Below are 19433 nucleotides of genomic sequence, written 5' to 3'. Positions count from 1 at the left end.
AGCTATGAAAATCAGTTACGTTGTAAATCTCGTTAATTGTCATACTTATTGATGTTACTTATGGCCTCACCCTTTTGCCTAGTAATAGCCTAATAGTATGCATTGTAACCTGTTCACCTGAATTTATGGCTTTAAAAGTCGCTGGACGACTTAGGCCTAAGGTGGTGCCTTGGGTATTAGCCTAGCTGATTATTATTATTATTATTATTATTATTAAATTTATTTAAGACAAGGAATATTCTCACTTTAAAAGCCAAATGTGCCACACGGGTGACAGAAACTTTAATAGTTACGTTAAAAACCAGTCATAGCTGACGATTTTTCGATTTAGTTCCTACTCCCTTTAAGCCAATAGAATCGAAGTCGGAAATGACGTCATTAATTTTCGGATGGTTTCTTAAATTCATTTTCTTTTTTCCCAGCCTACAGCGTACATTTTTCTCCGTAACTGGTACTCTCAGGCCCGATAGAAGAGTGGGAAAGCCGGTACAAATTACCGGGGCCCGTGCAGCCTAGATGTCCGGGTTTGAACAAACAAAGTATACTTTTCCCGGGTTTATCTCCGAAAAGGTTTAGCTATATCTCTAGTAGTAACGGCTCTCTTGGGGCCCAGAACTTATATTTTACCCGGGGCCCGGGCCCGCTCTCAGCCACCCTGGGTACTCTTAATATCCAATCAAATACTAGAGATTCGAAGGTGGTGATAAGCCCTTCATGCCACGCGAGCCAACAGTTCCGTACACAACCTATTACCGTTAACCAGAAAAAAATGTATTTCTGCGTTAACCTTATTTGTCGCGATACTTAAAACAAAGTATGGGCGATTTAAGCTACAATAAAGCCCTTTATAGTTAATTTTCACTTCCTATTAAAACATTTGGCAAACAAAATATAATAGAAAGAAATAAAAGTGAAGTTATATTTTATACCGAACAGGACGTATTCAAGAGAAAAACGTTTAAAAGGGGTGTGGTACTTTAGCTCCAGGCGTCGGGAATTTTTTTTTTTCGATGACACCAGATTTTTGGGGAGATTTCATTCCAAGCGGTGAAAAATACGCGTTTAACCTGAATTTATTTAAAGGTTTTTGAAACTCTCGCCAGTGGTGGTTCTAAGACTATAGCCTCGATATTTGAGATCGTTTTATTTAATTTGCAAAAAAAAAGTGAATAACCGCCTAGTCTTGAAAAGAACTCGTTTATTTATACGAATTTCGTATTATTTAGACCAGGAAGAATTCAGAGTGTTTAGCAATTTTTTATTTCAAATAAAGTGAGAGAAAATAGGTTTTGTAACGAAATCAGAAAGTCATAAAGGCTTGAAATAGCCGTCATATTTTTGGGTGCGAATCTGATTAGAATAGTGAGAGGCACGCTTGATCCGTTTAAAAGCGAAGGGTCACTTCTCTTCGAGAAGAGTATCACGTTTAACCAGGCGTTCAACCACAGCGTAGAGAAGAAAGCGGTAGCCACCCCGAAACTCAACCAACTGTGTATTGTATAATAATGAAATATACAATACAGAGGATTCGAAATTTTCACGGCTAAATGTTAATGTACCGTAAATATAAATAACAAATAAACGGTTTTTTTCGTTAGTGGATCGAATATTTCGATATGGTGATAAAATACAACGACCGAAACTTTGTTCCATATTTCATTTTGATGATTATATACAGTATCGTTTTTGTATTAAATCAAAAACGTGTATCCAAATAATCAATACTGAATTTGTTTTCATGAATTAATCATTTTTAATCTTGATACAGCAAAATCTTCAGATTTCATTTCAATTAGATTTAATCATGATTTAGTCATACGAGGGTGTCCTAATACTCAAGGGTCTCCAATTTGTACTGGAAGATCTGATCTCAGGTCTCCGGTCTTCACTGGAAGATCTGATCTCCGGTCTTCGGTCTTCGATCTTCAATGGAAGATCTGATCTCCGGTCTTCGGTCTTCAATGGAAGATCTGATCTCCGGACTCCGGTCTTCACTGGAATATCTGATTTAGTCTCCGGAACATTATATCTTTTGGAAGATTTGGTCTTTTTAACTTTTTGAAAATATTTTCGCGAAGTAGATCGGAAAAATGTTAAATAGAGTTTGCAAAACCAGATCTACCCCAGCGATTCTGTCGCTCTTAGGTATCGCCTCTGGTTAATCCAATTCAATAAAGTAGCTTCAAACTATTTTTGTCACATTACCATCGCATAATCCCGTAAAAACAAAAGTACTTTTATCATAAAATGAAACCAAGCCACTGACTGTATTTCTATTGGCAACGAAAAACTGGATTTTCGCCAGCCAAGTTATTCAGAAGATAAAAAAGAATTATTCCGCATATTTTGTTTTCAAATCGAGGCCCACTTTTTGAGAAAATTTTAAAATTGTAAATATAGAAACTGTTTTATTTCGATAACGCAATAACGGTATTTCAGTCGATGTTTAATATTGAAAAGGGGTTTAAAAACTCGACCGAAAGCGATAAGGAATTGCGGACTTTGCGGTATCGAAAAAATAAATAAATTCGACTTGTTTATCACGATGCAAAGACCAGAGGGTCGACAGAATTTTAAGAAAAGTTTGAATAATTCTGTCTCGATTTTTTCCTTGTGTGTGTGTGTTTTTTTTTGGCGAAACCCTGCTTCGAGCCTGCCCGAAGTGATAACATTTTAAACTGAGTGGTTTACTCGCGATTTCAAATGCAGACCTCGATTTCGGCCCTACGATTTTTTTTTTTTTTGCGGTTCCATATCAGGTTTGGCTAAAAGAGAGGTTGGCTGGTTAGAACGTCTTTTACCCGAGCGCAAACCTCTAATTATGATTTCTTATTTTCTGGCTGCAGCCTGCATAACGTCGCCTTGAGTGAAATAAAGAGTGCGTTCAAATGTTGGAACGAGGAAATAAAAATGGGAAAGTACTTTCTAATACTCTAACATGTATAGGGAAAGGTTAGCGTATCAAAGAGTCATAAAAGGTGAATAACATCTTATTTGTGGGAAAGCAAATTTCATCTTTGTTCAAGAATGTATTTATTCTATATACTATTTTGAAAAGATGATTAGAATCTATCCCAATTATCTAACAATACGTTTATTATTGGCACGTGGACTCGCAATTCCAAAATCTTTATCGACTCTATCTTCAATAACTATAGCTAGTGTCCGATACTTTATCGAATTAGATGAATAGCTAAACATATACTAGGTCTTTCTTGGCGTTTTAATCAACATTCTCAGGTCACATACTGAATTTTAAAGGTTGTAGCAGGCCGATGTTAAAAATACTATTCATGTAGGTTGATAAACTATGTTGTGAATGTGTTCCACTTGTACGTACACTATATACCATTGATCGGAAATTTATCAGGTCACAGTTAGGGTTTTTTTTTATAAATGTGCCATCGCTACGGCCTAGCTACATTTTTTTTATATTAAAAATGTCATTCAAAATTCTATTGATGTCCGATACGTGTTTTAATTACGTGTATTTTTCTTTTCAAATTTCTCTTCATTTCGTTGATTAAAATTGAATTGTCAGCGCGATCTAAATATTTCAGATGAGACGAGCATTTTTGCAGAACATGGTTTAGTTCTGAAACATTCCACCAAAGGTTGCACAGATTCCGCGTGTTAATAGACCAAGAAAATTTATCGAAATTCAAAAACAAATTAATTTATTTCTACAAACAATATCAATTTACAGCAATAAAGGTGGCCAAGATTAATATTTTCATTTTGTTTGGTTTAATCAAAAGCGTTTATGTAGCCAATAACATGTGGATATGTTTGCGACTCGTGTTTCTAACAGTAACATCGGATAGAATAAATAAAGTTAACTTTAAATATATAATTAATCAACTAAAATAATGGTGATTTTGTGAAATTTAATGGTATGAAACACCCTCAAAATTATATTAGAAACGTAACTACTAGCATATATAGCTTACGAAAAATATAATAATAATAATAATAATCAGCTATAGGCTAATACTTAATAGGCCTAAGTCAGCAAGCGACTTTTGAAGCCATTAATTCAGGTGGCCGGGTTACAATGAGTAGGAGGGTGGTGGCAAGCCCTGCATTATCTACTGCTATCTCAAATCACTGATCCACACAAACTTACATAGCGTAACCTTTGAGTTCCAATATCTCAGCTAGTTCACAGGTTAAATATTAAATCTCAAGTTTCGTTTAGCCACAGGAAATGACTTTTTAAGATTATATTGAAATATATGTTACCTTTTCTCGAAGACGAAATTCATAAAAAATATCACCAACTCGACACCCAGTATTTTACTACCCAATATAAAGAAACTGAAGTGCCTAACAATAATCCGTTTTCTTCTTTGATTAGAAAATATTCAATTATATCTTATTATTTCCTTATATCATTGTGATTGGTGTGAATTCGTTATTATTTAAACCCACAAATGAATTCTCAATTCGCAAATAAGTAATAGCACACCACATGTCGTAATATATAGGGAAAAACCATCCCATAAAAAGTGTCCAAAGCCGTTAGATGAAAAAGAACCGGTTTTGTAACAACATTCGACGTCCGAAAAATATTTCGTTCAGTTCCGGTTATTTCAAACCTTTTGGAGATAATTTAAAACCCGCTAACAGGACACAATAATACATTTCATCCCACATATGAATTTGATCAGTCGGTCAGTAGGCAATGCAATCTTCTGCGTACTTAAAGAGAAGTGGACTCTTACTTTGAAATACGGTTTTTTCGCGGCGGGGGAACCTACATCAAATAAAAGACGAGTAATAGCCTATTGTAAAGGTTATCGTCCTTGCAAAACATCTCTAGAGAGAATCATAGCGAATAAAAACGACTAAAGTGGGTCGCGCGCGCGGTGGCACACTAAAAAAATGCGATAAGAAATTTGGGGGGATTGTCTAGTTCAAAGTGTACATCTTCGGCTTTTCGGTATTTTTCTATCGTGGCTTCGTATAGAGTTTTAAATGGGAGTTCTTTTTAAAGTACCGATATTAGGATTTTTACCGATAATCGGTCAAGGATAAAGGTTAGTCGATATTAACCGTACAATTGAAATGGAAAATCATTCAGGCATTTTACCTACATTATAAGTTATTTATCGGTATCGGTTTAATACCGGTAAATTCCTGAATATTGATTGAAATATCGGTTAAATCGTGAATATTGATTGAAATATCGGTTAAATCGTGAATATTGGTTGGAATATAGTTAAAATAGGGATATGGATTGAAATATTGGGATAATCGTGAATATCGTTTTAAATATTAGTAAAATAGAGATATCGATTGAAATATCGGTAAAATAGGATTATCGGCTGAAATATCGGTAAAATAGGGATATCGATTGAAATATCGGTAAAATAGGGATATCGATTGAAATATCGGCAAAATCGTGAATATCGGTTGAAATATTAATAAAATAGATTCACCGATTGAAATATTGGCAAAATGGGGATATCGGCTGAAATATCGGTAAAATGGGGATAGCGATAGAAATATCGGTAAAATGGAGATATCGGCTGAAAGCCTGAAATATTAATAAAATAGGGATATCGGCTGAGATATCGGTAAAATAGGGATATCGGCTGAGACATCGGTAAAATAGGGATATCGATTAAAATATCTGAAAAATCGTGATATCGATTAGATTATCGGTGAAATCATAATATCATTTGAAATATCGGTGAAATCGTAATATCATTTGAAATATCGGTAAAATTATGATCGGTTGTAATATCGGGATCGGTAAATACGCGTTGCCTGTTATCGGTATAATAGGTTTAAACCTAGATTAATTTTTAGGAGATCAAAATATGATACACAGTCTGAATTATTATTCAGCTTTCCTTCGTGAGGGGGGCGGTTAATGATCGAGACCGAAACTAATTGAAAACCGTATTTTATCCGTGCTACAAAATGGTGAACCGCGGGCGTGATTTACAGGCCAAACAAATTAATTATTCGATACAGAAAAGAAAAACATCGAAGGTTTTTAAACGCCAAATAGCGACCGCTGGAGAGATGCGTGTTTTTCGAGAATAAAGCTGTTGCGAGTTCGTGGTAAAAGGAGAAAAAAAGAGTGTAAATGTTAAACGACCCATATCGGCATTTCAAATAGTTTTAAAAAAGAAGTATTTATATTTTTAAGAGGGCGAAAGTACGAATTATGTGGAAGAAAACTGGGTGCTCTCATTTGAAAGTGTTTCGACCATCTGTACACGAAAGAAAACTTTAAAAACATTGTTTGTTTAAGACATACCGATTTGAAGGTATAATTTTGACCAACAGGGTGGAAACCTTTGCTATGGTCCACTCACTGGTGGCTTAACTACCACCTGGACACAAAGTTAGAGCTTTATTTGGTTCCTCTCACAAGGAGACTACCCGAGTTGTTACAATTTTAATTTTTTTCGTCAATTTTTATCAATTTTTTTATAATTTTGGTATTTTAATTATTTTTTCAATTTTGTAAAATGTTTCACAGGGGGGGGGGGACTATTGGAATTGGTCAAAACCCCATGTTATTTTCAATGGGAAAATTTCCATTTTATGTTGTCAAAAACATTTATCGTTGTCATGGCAAAACCGTTGCCTATTGAATAAAATCCCTTTAGGATTTTTCTAGTTATATGAAGGTCTACCAATCCCCCGAGTTTGAACAAAATTGGTGTGTAACACCTCGGGTAGTCTCCTTGTCAGTGGCGTAGACAAGGGGGGGGGGTTTCCAGACCCCCCATTGGGCCTACCTTTGACTGTACTAAATTTCCACCCCCTTCTCGACCCCCCTCTTAACATTCACGTACTTTGACCACCCTTGATGAATTTCTGGCTACGCCACTGGTACTTCCTCTACCGATGGTAATTTAATAAACCTCTCGTAAAAAAATAATGGATATATTCAGGTTAGCAGATGATATGTAGGAGCAAGTTTAGAATCTGTTTTCATGATTTCCGGGAAACAATCTCCGCCTACGCCAAGAGAGTGCCTGCGATGCTCTGAATGCCTTCCCCCCTTACAGCTAAAAAGGAGGAAATATTACACGAGGAAAGTCGGTGGGGCGTGGTTTTTCTTCCGGGTATGACGAGACGAGCTGGGTGTCACCCATATATTATTTATTCACTTGAATAGAGTAGTATCACCTAGGAGCAACAAACACAGGGAGAACGCAGTGTTCTGTACAAATTTCATTGGACGAGCCTTTACGCTGCACGTTTTACGGGCGGGGGGGAAGATGATTTCCGAATTTTCCCCTTCCGACGGGAGCAGGCGCTAAAGCGTCTAACCAATGAAAACTGTACGCGAGAAAATGCACGACTTTTGACGGGTTGCGTTCTCCTTGTGTGGGGTCATATGTTTGTAAGGTAGCACTCACATTATCAGTAGCTTTGGCCATGGCCGCCATTGTGGCCGCGAATTTGTTATGAATAGGAAAAATCATGGATGACGTAGCACTGCCATTACTCTATACATTTTGGATTTTTCTAAGTAAATAGATAAATACAAAGGCCATCTAAATTTCCAAACTTGACAACAATAGACGATTCAATAAAACATCATCAAAATTAAGGAAGTTGCCAAGAAGTAATATTTCGGAGAGCCACGACCTGCTTGTTACTTTTTATATAGTGCTTGTGGAAATAAAGGAAACTTGTCACTTGTAAGGTATACAAAATGTGTTTCCTTTAAACCAGGTAGAATGTTTAAACGTATTAAGGATTAGCAAAACACAATGTTCTATTTACAGGTGAAAAGTTTCCATTATTTCAACAAGCACTATATAAACAGAGACTTGCAGGTTCTGGCTCTCGGAAATATTACTTCTGGGCAATTTTCTTGAAGATGTTTTATTGAAACGTTTATTGGTGCTTGTAAATATCCATTTATGGATTGCCAGTAAAGCACCTATTGTTTTTATTTATCCGATCCCACTTGCAAGATATGTCATGATTACACTGAAACAAGCGAACTAATTCTTTGCTTTAGTCCCATTCGACCGAAATCCCATTCGACCGAAGGCGGTTTTTGAGGTGTCCCATTCGACCGAATTCCACCGAAACGTGCGGTTTTTATGTGTCCCATTCGACCGAACGCTTTTATGTGTCCCATTCGACCGAACGCTGCTATATAAATTGGCTTTTGCTATGTTTTCAATTTAGTTACTGAAGTCGTTTGCAATGGAGCGGATAGCTAATAAAGGAGGGTATTTATTTAGCTATGCCATTTTAATATCTTTGTACTATGCATTTATTTGAAAATAAAATGGAATGAGCATGAATTATATTTTTATCTTCACCTAGTCAAGAAAACTAACTGAACCAAAACTGAAATAGTAAACTTACCCAACTCTAACCTAACCTAACCTAACCTAACCTAACCTAAACATGGATCTTCGATAGTACATACCTTATAAATAAAATACCAAATCACCCCGCCAATTGGGCTACATTTTAAAATTATTTCGGTCGAATGGGATTCGGTCGAATGGGATTTCGGTCGAATGGGAATAAACGAATTCTTTAAGTGTATTAATTGAAATATCAAACAATCGATTGTGTAAGATCAATTTTAAGTAGTGGCCGTATGTTACGCTTTTTCCCGTATTTTAGACAAATAAGAAACTAAATGCTTAAGCGGACTTAAAATACTTGTTTATTTTTGCTTCCCAAGACTTAAATTGGCACCATCGACCGTATGTCGAAGCTGGAAGGACGTATACGAAAAGTTGCTGGGCTACACTCTGCCGTGATATGAACGGTTACCAATTTATTTTATCTTAACTAGAAAGTGATATAAATGTTTACGTTTGGTAAATATGTATGTGTGTAAGCTATTATTTACATCCTCTAATTTTCATTTATAAATTTGAAGTATTTGTATATGCATTTTTGTAGAGCTTTGCTCCTCCCTGATTTAAAATGAGCCCCAAAAGAGAAATGTAAATAAACATTCATTCATTCATTCATAGGGATAAATATTACGACTAGACCAAGTTGAAAAATAAAAGTTTTAACCCTGTATTGTGAAGGATCATTTTTGAAATTATCCTACCGAGTGCATCAAATCTCCGAATGGAGAAATGTACCAAAAATAAATAAAAACTACGGGCCCGTCCGGGATTTGAACCCGGGACCTCTCGCACCCAAAGCGAGAATCATACCCCTAGACCAACGAGCCGATACATTTAACTCTTAATTTTAAAACTTTGTATAAATATCTAGGTGACAAGCAGGGATTATTCGAAAGCCCCGAGCTGTATTCTACTTTAAACAAGTTTTCCTCACAATATGTAAAATAACATTCATTCATAGGGATAAATATTGCGACTAGACGACTTGTTGAGGTGAAAAATAAAAGCTTCCACCCTGTATTGTGAAGGATTTAGTATCATTTTTGAAATTTTCCCACCGAGTGCACAAAATCTCCAAAGGGAGAAATGCGCCAGAAATAAATAAAAATATCGGGCCCGTCCGGGATTTGAACCCGGGACCTCTCGCACCCAAAGCGAGAATCATACCCCTAGACCAACGAGCCGATACATTCTACATTTAATTTTTAAACTTTGTATAAATATCTAGGTGACCAAGCATGGATTATACGAAAGCCCCGAGCTGTATTCTACTTTAAACAAGTTTTCCTCACAATATGAAACTATAGCTTTCTCAACTTGCTCGAAGTTGACAACGAACGTACCCTTGATACCCTAAACGTAAAAATTATACTTTGCAAAAACTAGCTCTTATAAAAAAGTTTATATTCTTTTAAAATAAAAGAATGGATTTTGCATACGCCATCCGCGTGCAAATCTATAATGACCTGATAGCAACCGAGACACAAACCAGTTGGGCAGTTTAAGAATCAGATAGGACCCAATCGAAACGCACGCGGAACCCAGAGCTATCGCCAAACAACACTCTTGGCTTCGGAAAATTATACAGATCAAATTTGCGCATCGACCTGTAACCAACTATATCAAATCGACTTTCTCGCGTTAAGAAAAAATTGTATCATTCTTTATAGTGTATAATTTTGCCCTTAATATTGATAAGAAAGAATCGGTGGGGTTTGAAATGAAATATCACTTTCATTCTAGAAATTTAAACTGCTAGCTCGCGTTTTTCTAAACTTCTACTAAAAAAAAACTACAAAATAGGATAGTTCTTTTCCTTCAGTGAATTACCCAAATTTCCGATATTTCGTACATTATTAAAGGTAAGATTTTTACTTTTTTAGTTATTTTAACAACGAATTTAAAATCGCTACCGTTCTTACAAGTGAGGCGATTTAAATGACGAGTTGACGCGGAAGTTTACGAAACAAACCATCATTTTAACAATAATAATATCATTAAGAAAATGCTTTGGGAAATAATATTTTAAATTTGAGAATGGCGTGTTAAAACCTAATTGGGCTTCGACAATAAAAATGAAGGAAATATATTTGCTTCCTAAAAGAACGCGTTCAGATTTATTCATACGCGATGAATAGACATCAACAAGGAAAGAAACGTTTCTGGAAAGTTTTACGTAAAATTAACACTAATTTATTCGTATCTTGATTAAGTAATACACTTCATTATCGTTTCTCCATTTGAAACTAAGAAAGATTAGGGAATCTTAATTTAATTTTTCCGCAACGGTTAATTTTATATTCGACATTTTCCGGATTAAATTGAAAGAAACTGGTTATTTTAATTAACAGCCGCAAACCTTATGTAAACTGAAGAAATGGATTATGTACTTTCGATTGATAACGACTTTATTGTTTGGGGCGTTTACTACTTTACTTAATATACGATTGACATTAAGAATTCCGTTACCCTTTAAGTGGGTAAAAAAAACGTGGTTCCTTGAAAGTGTCATCCCGAATCGAATAACTTAACGTGGAAAAGCGCGAATTTGCAAAACGGAACTAAGTCGTCATACGGGTTTTTTGGGGTTCAGCTTTTTATCGCCGCTCCACTTACGAAGCTACAGCGCGCGTGCCTCTTCTATAATATAATACAGAAAAAATCTACAAGAAGATGCGGTTTTAAGTAGAGGAACGAAGGAACTCGTCCGTGACCGAATATTAGACTTATTTCACGCGAGCCCCATCGAGTCGTCTTTGCGTTCTAACGGACGAGTACTTGGGTATCGTAAGCCTAACGTGGAAGTAGACAATAGGCCGTCAGTGGGAAAGGTGCTCCGCGAGTTAAAAGGCGGGAGTAAAAATGACGTAAGGTGGAATTTGTTCGGGGTCGGTTGGCTTCGTCTTCTCATTAATAAGTGGAATTACTTCGCCGATTACGCCGTTGTAAAGCATCCATTCTGACTTATATTCCAGTTACCGAATTTTCAAGGTTGCGTGCGGATGAGCCATAGTGGATCCCGCGTTTTTCTCGCGTCCAGTTCAAATATCTTATATTACGCGTTTCTACTGTTTACTATATCGCGCTGTTACAAAATGGACGAAGACATATAGATAATGTCTAAAGGATGGATAACTTATTATTCGATCGCGTCATCGTCGATTATTTTATTCGATCATGAGGAATAATCGGAATTACCATCATGCTTCCGCTCATCGCATTCATCAACACCCGGCTTTGCACCATTACAGTCACCGTCATCATGCGCCGTCACCGCAGCATTCAGAAGTGCAACTAATACCGGGTAGACACTCCAGTAAGTCTTAAGCCTTTTCATTACTCGTACTTCTTATTTATAGAAGGTTGAACCGCGCCGTATTAACCAATGGCCGGGCCCCTAGGCTTTGAGCTTCTTTAAGCCCCTCAACACCCACCTCCCCCTTGTGATGCATGGAGCCCTGCTTGGCAATGGCTCTTGGTGGGCCCCTAAGCTTCAAGCCAGCTTTAGGGATAATGCGTCACTGAATATGTGCTTACCACCACCCTCCTACGCATTGTAACCCGGCCACCTGAATTAATGGCTTTAAAAGTCGCTAACTGACTTAGGCTTAAGGCGGTGCCTTGGGTATTAGCCTAGCTGATTATTATTATTATTATTAACCCTTATACAGGAGTTTAGCCTATTTTAGTCAAGGCCGCCTTATCCATAACTTCCATAAGGCAGGCTAGGCAAAGGGCATATGACCTACAAAAATTTTAGGATAAATTAGGGCCTACGATTCCATATTTTAGGACCTACGAAGGTCCGAAAAGACGATAAATGAGATTTTATGCCTAAGGCCTACTGAAAGGTTAAAACGGCCCTGATTTTAGTAGAAGTATATTTAGCCTTGGGAATATTTAGACACTAGGGGGCTCTGCTGAGAACTAAACCTCGATCGCTTAATAACACTGAAAATCAGTTCGGTGATAATATGTGCTAAATGTCATACTTATTGATATCATGTTACTAATGGTAGTACCCGATTCCATGGTTTAATAGACTGCAGCGTCAGTAAAAACGGTGACACCCGGTGCCGTAAATCATGGTGTCACCCTTTGGACCATAGTTATTAGACCATAAAGGATCAATATTTAATACTAATAGCATACTTGTAATTTGTAATTAATAACTTTAGCACTATTTCGACTTTAGACATTACCTGGTTTCTTTTCGCTTGTTCTGGGATTTCGAAGTATCGTAAGAAGAGCAACCCTATGACGTCATTTTACTCCGATTCTGTGGGGGCGAATAGTTTGAGTCGGAGTAAAAACGTTTTTCCAAAATGGATGGAATTTTCAGCAGATAAATTCTGGTTAGCAGACGACCAAAATCCGATTTACTCCTTTAAACCTCCTTTTTAGAAGGAGTAAAAAGAGTAGAGCTAATAATCCGGAACAAGCGAATAGTTTATGGGCCGGAGTAATTCTCATCAGCGGAACAGGCGAATAAAACGTTTTAAAGTAAAAAGTGTACACTTTTAGTCCGAGAACAGGCGAAAATAAACCACTAGATATATCACTGACTATAATAGAGTAGTTTCAGTTCGTAGCTTCGGCTATGGCCGCCATTTTGTGCGGGATTTTTTCTCTATGGGAAAAGCATAGGTGACGTCGTGTCACGTGATACTGAAATCACTGTATAGCACTAGAATAGTTCTAGGTATAATATAATAATAATAATAATAATAATAATAATAATCAGCTAAGCTAAACTAGTGACTTGTGAAGACAATTTCTGGTGGTCGGGTTACGATGCGTTGGAGGGTGGTGGCAAGCCCTCCATGCCACAAAAGCCAACAGCTCCCTACACTATAACTATTAACTTAAACATCGGCAAGTTTTTATGGAAGGGGGAAACCAATAATGAAATGATCCACGTAAATCAATAAAAGTCGCGACCGTAAATTAGAGCAGATACCTTTTAAACAAAACCGAATCGAATACCAGTGGTGTAATTTGACAGTAGACAATTAACGTTGTCGCGAAAGCGTGTAAATTTGAATAAATTTTTCTGCATTCCACTTTTATTAAACGTCAATAATAAGGGCGATGTAAAATATCGATCAATATCGATAAAGTAAAAAGCTTTTATTCCGCGTAAAAGAAAACAATGAAATCCGTAGAAACAGTCACACACCCTGGAGTTAAACGTTCCCAACGTTCTCAATAAACCAATTCTCCTAAAAACATTTGGTCTTTATTTAAACAGCCGTTTGGAAAATCGCGTGGCTAATCCCAAGAAAGGTAAACGTCACCACCTGATGGCGATAAGAAGTACCCAAAAACCTGTCTCTAAATTCGTGCCGCGGTGACTAGACACTCCACGCGGAATCAAATTTCACCACGGTTCCTACTTTGAATTCGCTGTCAGCTAAGACGCCGGGAAAGAGGCCAACACCCCGATTGGTCGTTCTAAAAATAGAATCTCCTCCTCTTCGCGTCGTCTGCTTACGTTTGTCTTCCCCCCTTACGTCATAAGGGGGGGTTTCAGGTTTAATATTAAAATATACGGCTAGTGACGTCACTTTTCACTACTGGCACACTTTTGAAAAAATCAGGGGGGAATTCGAGCTAACAGCCGAACAAAACGAATGAAGGGAAAATATTTGATTCTTAACGAATTGGGATTGAGTCGGGGGGGGGGGGGGATGGGTGCCTGGGGGAATAGGGGACTTCACAGCCGGCAGCTTTTTGCGGATCAAAAATGGGGTACCCGGACGCTACCAATATCAGTTGATATCTTCGCGTCCTTCGAATAGGTCGCGTCAGGATAAATATTCTACACTTCGGGTTTTTTTGTACGAAAGTAGCAACGTCCCGGCTACCGTGTCGGGCTTCTTAGTCCTAGTTATTCGGTGGTTTATAGTGTGCCAAGGAAGAGTGATACCAATGAAGGACTCTTGGTCGAATTGATATAGCCGCGATACCTTTTGTGACCTTCCAGTGTCAGGATTACTACCATTTCGTACACGATATTTACCGGGAGTTATTATCGCACGCGCGAGTCGAGAATTTAGAGAAATAAATTTGTGGTCAAAATTATGCCTCACCGGCCCCACGGTTCCTCTCTCTTGCTTCCAGATCGCTCTGGCCGGCATCGGACTCCCACGCCACCCGGGTCATCCGCCTCCCAAGTGGCCTCCTCCATCGAGTCTGTCAAGAAGTCCAAGTACAGGACGAGATGTCTCATCACCTTGGGGCTCTTGTTGCCCGTGGTAGCAGCTATCATCGGTGAGTTACTGTCATCCACCTTTTGCACGATTTTGTCTCCTTCTCTAATTATGTTATATATCTCTTGGGAGCTAATTTTTTTCATTTTAATAATTAAGATATAGCCTGACATCATTATTAATAATTTGTCATATCTTTATAGAGGAATTTAGTTCTTAAAGTTTAAATTGGCTTATAATAACGTTATTAAGATTCATCTAAAATATCTGTAGAAATAGGTCAAACTTAACGAGAAATGGTTAAAATTAGGAAAGTTTAATTAGCACTGAGGACAGTTTAGATCGACTGCTATTTATTTACTTTAGGAAGAGCAATTTTCATTCGGTGTATAAGAAAGTAAAGTACATATTTTGTATTGTTTTCTGGCTAATAGTTAATTTTCCCCGAAATTCCAGTGAAATTGCAGCCAAAGCTTATAACTTTATTTTGGTCTGATTTCTGTCAATAATAATATAAATAACGAAAATATTATTTTTTTTTAAAATAGTTTTATTTTGCTCCATACCATAAGTATCGTTAACGAGTCAGAAACTCAATAATCGTTTTAAAATGATACCGTCCCAGTTGGATATAAAGCAAATTAAATTTGATACTACGGGTGGGGGGTGGAGGTCATTGCATGATTAAAAATCATTTAACGTAAGCCTCAAATTAAAAATATGGCCAGTTTATTTATTTTCCAATACGAGGTCAATTGGACATTAATTACAGTCTAAACATTGGGATCTACGTCGCTTGGAACTAGAGTAATTACGTTTTACGATTATTGCACGTGACAAAACATTGCGTATCGCGTTTAAACGTAAAGTTAGCACCAAAATATAGAAGAAATAAAAAATATAAAATTAGGGTAAACAAAGTTTAACTAACGACCGCTACGTGCGCGTCTTATGCAAATTTCTACGTATTGATAATCCACTGGACAATTTATATAAAACCAAACGAAGGGTAAAGTCAGTTAGTTTACCTTTAACAAAACGGAAATCAACCGATCTATATGATCGCGATCCGATTTAAAAGTTAAAAACAATTCTTTATAAAACAAGTTTATTTCGTGAAACGTTTTGGTAAGTCGCTTCAGCCAGGGCTAAATTCAGTTGCCGAATTATTTGGAACAAACATCCTGAGCCAACTACAGTTTTCTTTTTTTCGCTTTTTTAAGACAAAAAAGGCAGAAATATAGTTCAAAAGACCCGCTTGTAAACAAACAAAAATTTGGAATCTTATTTATAAACAAGAACAGTTTCGTAAATATTTAATTTCGTCTTGGTACCATTCAAAAAATTTCGAATTTCACATCCTTCCAAATTACGTTTTATCAGATCGTAAAAGTAATTTTTTCTTAGCGTTTTTTAAAGAACAGTTTAATAGTAGCCAAATTAGACGCGGCGAAATGACCAAATGAGGATGAATAGAAAATAAAGAATCACGTTCGATAATTGACGGAAAATGGCAAGATTTATTTCTTAATATGAATAATTAACGACCTATTTATAGCAAAAAATTATCGTTGTATTTAAATAAAAAGTTTATTTTACAAAGCCTGAATATAGGTTAGGATGTTAGAGAAATCAGATAACTCTGATAATTCACTTTGTCCTGTGTCGTGTGTTGGACGGTTAGAGATCTAGTAAAATAATTAAGTCAAACCTCATACAATAACTTATAACGATATATTTTCTTTAAAGTCTTCATTTTTGAAATCAGTAAATTATACATGTATTTCAAATTCGACCACGTTTCAAATAATAAATTTCAATATATTTTTGATCAATTAATTAATATTCAATTAAAACAATTTCATGTTCAGTTGTGTTAATGACAACCACAAAAAGTGTCATAAAATCAGTAAATTAAATTTAAAATTCGACAACCTTTTAATTAATAAATTTCAATAGATTTTTGATCAATTAATTAATATTTAATTAAAACAATTTCAAGATCAGTTGCGTTAATGACCACCACAAAAAGTATCATCAAATCAGTAAATTAAATTTAAAATTCGACAAACTTTTAATTAATAAATTTGAATAGATTTTTGATAAATTAATTAATATTTAATTAAAACAATTTCAAGATCAGTTGCGTTAATGACCACCACAAAAAGTATCATAAAATCAGTAAATTGTATTTCAAATTCGACAACCTTTCAATTAATAAATTTGAATAGTTTTTGATCAATTAATTAATATTTAATTAAAACAATTTCATGTTCAGTTGTGTTAATGACAACCACAAAACGCATCATAAAATCAGTAAATTAAATTTCAAATTCGACAACCTTTCAATTTATAAACTTTAATAGCTTTTTGATCAATTAATTAATAATTAAATAATTCTATGTCCAGTTTTATTAAGGACAACCACTAAAAATATCATAGCTCTATCACTAATATTTTACGAACTAGAGCTATTCAAAGACAGTTTAGTAAATTCTTACATTTGAGCAATGTACTCCAAAAATGAAATTGGAACATTTCGGGATCTAAATTGTCATGTCGGAATTGGGGATGTTTTCATTAAATTATATATATTATACAAAAGAATTTCAGAGACTTATCATAAACATTTAAATGCGTTAATTTATTCTCAGTGGTTTCTTTCCGACTTCACGGTGTCAAAAGACCTTTAGACATTACAACAGTAGACAAATAATTTCCTGATGAAATAAAACAACGTGTTATATAAGCATAAATATTTAAAAATTACAGCATCCAAAACGCACTTGAGATAGATTAAAAAAAAGTAACTAAAAGAATTAAAAAAAAATATAGTTGAATAACTTCTGATAAAATGAGTAGCTTGGCAAGGGTACGGCCATTAGTGAATAGAATTTCCGTGACCATCATGGCATTAAATTCTAAACGGTATGTTTACTTATTTATTTTTTTACACTTAAACAAAACTCCAGAAGTAAGCATTAACGTACACGCATAGAGAGGCTGAGCATTCGACTTAGACTTCTTTACGGCCGTTTGGTCAAGCGTTCCGAAGTTCAACGTGGCGTTGCTTAACCTCTCGAGTACGATCCACGGAAACCCATAAATTCCCCCGCTATGAAGTACCAACAACCATAGAACATGACTTTGTAATATTTTTTTTCTCGCTAATGTTCCATAATGAAGAAGTTGGAAACTCCATGGTTTAATAGGAAATATTTTGAGTGAAATTTCAAACATTTTTCGTTACCGTTTTAGTTTCAGTACATCTACCTTGAACGAAAAACCCTCTAAATTTGGAGGCAGTATATAGGGACTATGTAAAAGGAAATTGGTGTATTCCACTTTATAGCAGCCAACCGAGACACGATTTAAGCTTAACTGGCGCATTTTTTCCTCGTTTTGTCGAACAATTTTCGCTTTATAAAATTGGGGGAATGGAGTAGTTGAAACATTTTACCTAATCAAAATCGAAAAAAAAACCAATCACGCATTCACGCGTCGATATAAATATCTAGTTACATTTTCGACTATTTAAACTAGAATATTATATTAAAAATATAATTTATTTGGATCTCTTTTGTGGTTAATTTGAACTAGATATTTTTTATTTATAAGCGATGAGAAATTTAAAAAGGACGAGTTACATTTTCAACTATTTAAACTAAAATATTATATGAAAATATTGAAATTTTCTGGTTAATTTGAACTAGATATTTTTTTATTTATAAGCGACGAGAAATTTAAAAAGGACGAGTTACATTTTCAACTGTTTAAACTAAAATATTATATGAAAATATTGAATTTTTTCTGGTTAATTTGAACTAGTTATTTTTTATTTATAAGTGATGAGAAATTTAAAAAGGACTAGTTACATTTTCAACTATTTAAACTAAAATATTATATGAAAATATTGAATTTTTTCTGGTTAATTTGAACTAGATATTTTTTTATTTATAAGCGACGAGAAATTTAAAAAGGACTAGTTACATTTTCAACTATTTAAACTAAAATATTATATTATATGACAACATTGAATTTTTTCTGGTTAATTTGAACTAGATATTTTTAATACATTATAATGAACAATTGCATTTAAGATTGTGGAAACTATTTTAAGCACTGAAGGTGAGTGTGATCTATATGTAATTTCATTAGGCGCAAGTTTGTCTGCTAAAAATAATCTATAAAATCGTCTAATTTCGAAAAATATTACTCGAATGCTATTTAGAAATAAAATAAATAGCACGTGGACTCGCAATTCCAAATTCTTTATCGACTCGAGCGCGCGCTCTCAATCTTCAACAACTATTACCTAGTGGCGTAGAAAAACATGTACACGTAACCTCCTGTATTTTATAGAAACACCTATTGTATTATTTTAGAAATTATTTGAATAATTTAAAATATTATAAGTGGCTATTAGCAGCAAATCAGGTTGTAGAAAAACTGTCGCTAGAGTATGAGTCAATGTTAAAAAATGGGAATATTTCGACTCCGATAGAAATTCAATAAAAAAACCCGAAATTAAACTAGAAATAATAGAAAATGAAGATGAAAATTTCGAAAATAACAACGTTAGAAGATGAGTATGAAGGGGAAAATGTTAGAAAGCGTTCTTCAAATACAAAGCAAAATTTCCACTTTTGTAAATATGAAAGATATTTTTTTCTGTTTAATATGACAATAAGTGGTTTTGCTAGTTTAACGTTTATTAAAGTCTTATCGCTTGCTAATCGAGTGGATCTAGGTAAATGGTAAAAAGCGAAATATTTTCTAGAGCGTGTTAATAAGAATTAATCTCGAGATGGAGGAAACTAGAATTTGCAGCGGCGGCGATTCCGATGCCTCTCACACGACC

General features: G+C 35.3%; 1 protein-coding gene and 2 non-coding genes across 4 annotated transcripts in view; 1 reads left to right on the top strand and 2 right to left on the bottom strand.

Moving 5' to 3' along the window:
• Positions 1-9115: 9115 nt before the first annotated feature.
• Positions 9116-9187, bottom strand: TRNAP-UGG (transfer RNA proline (anticodon UGG)). The gene has a single exon. It is a non-coding gene; the product is annotated as a tRNA-Pro (tRNA).
• Positions 9188-9472: 285 nt separating this feature from the next.
• On the bottom strand, positions 9473-9544 carry TRNAP-UGG (transfer RNA proline (anticodon UGG)). Its single transcript has one exon. It is a non-coding gene; the product is annotated as a tRNA-Pro (tRNA).
• Positions 9545-10940: 1396 nt separating this feature from the next.
• The window catches only part of LOC149932029 (uncharacterized), a 32100-nt gene continuing 23607 nt past the window's right edge, over positions 10941-19433 (top strand). For both annotated transcript variants that reach the window (XM_090155580.1, XM_090155579.1), the window contains exons 1-2: positions 10941-11676; positions 14484-14633. In XM_090155580.1, coding sequence (XP_090011706.1) covers positions 11538-11676; positions 14484-14633 — 289 coding nt within the window. In that variant the 5' untranslated portion in view covers positions 10941-11537. The remainder of the gene's footprint in view (positions 11677-14483; positions 14634-19433) is intronic.

The sequence above is a fragment of the Leiobunum rupestre genome, chromosome 8, assembly GCF_980474605.1.
Source record: "Leiobunum rupestre chromosome 8, qqLeiRupe1.1.hap1, whole genome shotgun sequence".
Classification (NCBI taxonomy): domain Eukaryota; kingdom Metazoa; phylum Arthropoda; class Arachnida; order Opiliones; family Sclerosomatidae; genus Leiobunum; species Leiobunum rupestre.
The sequence above is the reverse complement of the archived record's forward strand: the minus strand, read 5'-3'. Positions and strand labels throughout refer to the sequence as shown.